This window comes from Aplysia californica, unplaced genomic scaffold (assembly GCF_000002075.1).
Source record: "Aplysia californica isolate F4 #8 unplaced genomic scaffold, AplCal3.0 scaffold00036, whole genome shotgun sequence".
NCBI lineage: Eukaryota > Metazoa > Mollusca > Gastropoda > Aplysiida > Aplysiidae > Aplysia > Aplysia californica.
The window spans coordinates 2,110,153-2,112,652 of record NW_004797306.1 but is presented as its reverse complement, the minus strand read 5'-3'; the positions used below and the strand labels follow the sequence as shown (position 1 = coordinate 2,112,652).

The 2,500-nt window shown below is 43.6% G+C and overlaps 1 protein-coding gene across 1 annotated transcript in view; it reads left to right on the top strand.

The window, feature by feature from the left end:
* Nucleotides 1–441: 441 nt before the first annotated feature.
* The window catches only part of LOC101852002 (amino acid transporter AVT3B), a gene marked incomplete at its 5' end in the record, with an annotated part of 3,785 nt that continues 1,726 nt past the window's right edge, over nucleotides 442–2,500 (top strand). The window contains 2 exon segments of the mRNA XM_005091849.3: nucleotides 442–648; nucleotides 2,123–2,312. Coding sequence (XP_005091906.3) covers nucleotides 453–648; nucleotides 2,123–2,312 — 386 coding nt within the window.

The window sequence follows — 2,500 nt, the reverse complement described above, 5'->3', positions numbered from 1 at the left end:
ATGTTCAATTCAAAAAGCTCTCTGCTCTTTTCTAATCTTAACCTTCATCTCATTAGGAAATGGACACTTGATAAAAACTGTCAGTAAACTCTTGTTGGCCTGTCAGACTACTGTAGCTTGCAATATCGCTCAATCGTTGGGACTTTTAGTGTTGGGCCTAAAGTGAACTAGTGAGTCGTGATACAAAAATAGGGACGTGGCTGAACATGGGTTGTTTTTTACGCGCTATGTAGAACAAAACTATTCTGTAGATTTATCTAAAATGAATGTCAGACAGATTCTTTTTAACTCCAAAATGTTGAGTACAAATTTGCAAGAACATTTGGAGAAAAATATTTGCTCAAAAAAATTGTTTAGTTTTTGTTTTTTGGATCTCCCTGTATTGAAAAAGTTAAAACAAATCCCCCCCCCCCCAACCCTTTTCCCTTTCTCCACACACAGCCCAGGTTCTGATGTACTTCCCAGTCGCTGTGACCGGTGCCTTGGTCTACGGGAAAACCGTTCAAGCCAACCTGTTGCTTTCCATCAGTCCTGGGCCTCTGCTGTACATGGTTCAAATCCTCATCACGTGTCATCTGGTCTGCAGTTTCGTCATCTGTCTCAACCCAGTGGCCCAGCAGCTGGAGGAGTTGCTGAAACTTAAGAAAAGTTGGTTTAAATTTTTAACTTCCAGTGTTTTACACCCCCCCCCCTCCCTCCCTCTTCTACACACTTTAGATCCTTTTGGAGGCCGGCTTCCAACTCTGTCTGTCAGGGCCAATGGGGGCTGAGAGGGATACAACATCCCAGCAGAAAAAACGACCTACTCAATTGGAATTTCCTCCCACTCTTTTCAGCCAGGAGCAAAATAGAGCCCTATACAAGACCTACGTTGCTCTAACAAAGGCCTATGATACTATTAGTGTGGAAGGCTTAAGAAGTACGGTTGTCCGCCACATCTCATTACTATGGTTCGCAAATTTCATGACGACATGAAAGCTAGAGTCAAGAGCAATGGTGATACATGCATTTGTGAAAGCAGGACTGCGTGCTGGCACCAACACTCTTCCGCATCATGTTCTCAGCGATGACCATTAGGAAGCTTTCCAGAGCTCCCCTGCTGGCGGTTTATGACAGGTTCAGGCTGGACGGTAAAATCTTCAACCTTGATAGGCTGCAGTCAAAAACAAAAACTAGTATGATGCATGTCTGTAAACTTCTATTTGCCGATGAATGTGCCTTGCTTTATTATGTAGAATCCAGCAAGCAAAACTATTTTTCATTTTTCAAATGCATATGAGAACTTTGGACTAACAATACGCACAGCAAAGACTGAAGCTCTCTTCCAGCCTGTCCTAGGTGATACGCAGACCCTCCCTCCTAAAATCTAAATACACAGTATAACACTGAAAAATATTGATAGCTTTAAGTATCTTGGCAGTGCACTATTTTCAAATGTCCCCATCGATGCAGAAATAGCTTTACGTTACGTATGAATAAAGCAAGTGCATCCTTTGGAAGACTTAGAGCAAGTGTCTGGGACTGCTTTGGCCTTTGCACAGAGACAAAGTTGGAAGTCTACGATGCTGTTGTCCTCCCAACCCTGTTGTACGGTGCTGAGACCAGGACAAGGTACCAAAGTCATGCAAAGAAGCATAACCATTTCCATATGAAATGCCTCAGGAGAATTCTTGACATCAAATGGCAGGATAAAATACCAGACACCGAAGTTTTCAAAAGGGCAAATGCGATAGAATCTTCATTCTAAGCTAAAGCAAACGACTCAACTTCGCTGGGCTGCCATGTCGTAAGAATGCGTACTTTCAAGATCCAAAGTTAGTGTTCAAATCTTAACTGTCCACAGGGAAGCGTAAGGTTTGCGCATCAAAAAGGCGCTACAAAGACACCTTGAAAATGTCTCTTTAGGACTTCAACATAAATACTTCGACATGGGATCTGAACAACAGAGATTTATCTTATATTATCCTGTCTCCATTTTCTTCTTTCTCTCATTTAACCCCCCCCCCCCCCCCTTTCTCTCTCTCTCTCTCTCTCTCTCTCTCTCTCTCTCTCCTCTCCTCTCTCTTTCCTCTCTCTCTCTCTCCCCCCTTTCCTTTCTCTCTCGTTCTCTCCGTCTCCACAGCGTTCTCCTGGCACCGAATCGTCTCTCGCTCCCTCATGGTGGCCTTCGTGTTGTTTGTCGCTGAGACTATCCCAAAGTTTGGCACTCTCCTCTCCCTGATCGGAGGCAGCACAATCACGATGATGGCCTTTGTCTGTCCGCCATTGTTCTACCTCAAGCTCTGCTCTATGAAGGGACATTGGCCGCAGATGTGAGTAGATACAGGGATGAAAAAGCACATTGAGATCAATAGTTATGTTGAATAGAAAATGTGTTTCTGTTGGAATGTACACAGCTTCATGTCTGATAAATAAAAGTCAATAACTGTACAGAACAGGTGAGCTTACTTCTATGACAGACGTCGTATAAGCACAATATCATAATCTCCATCACTCCCCC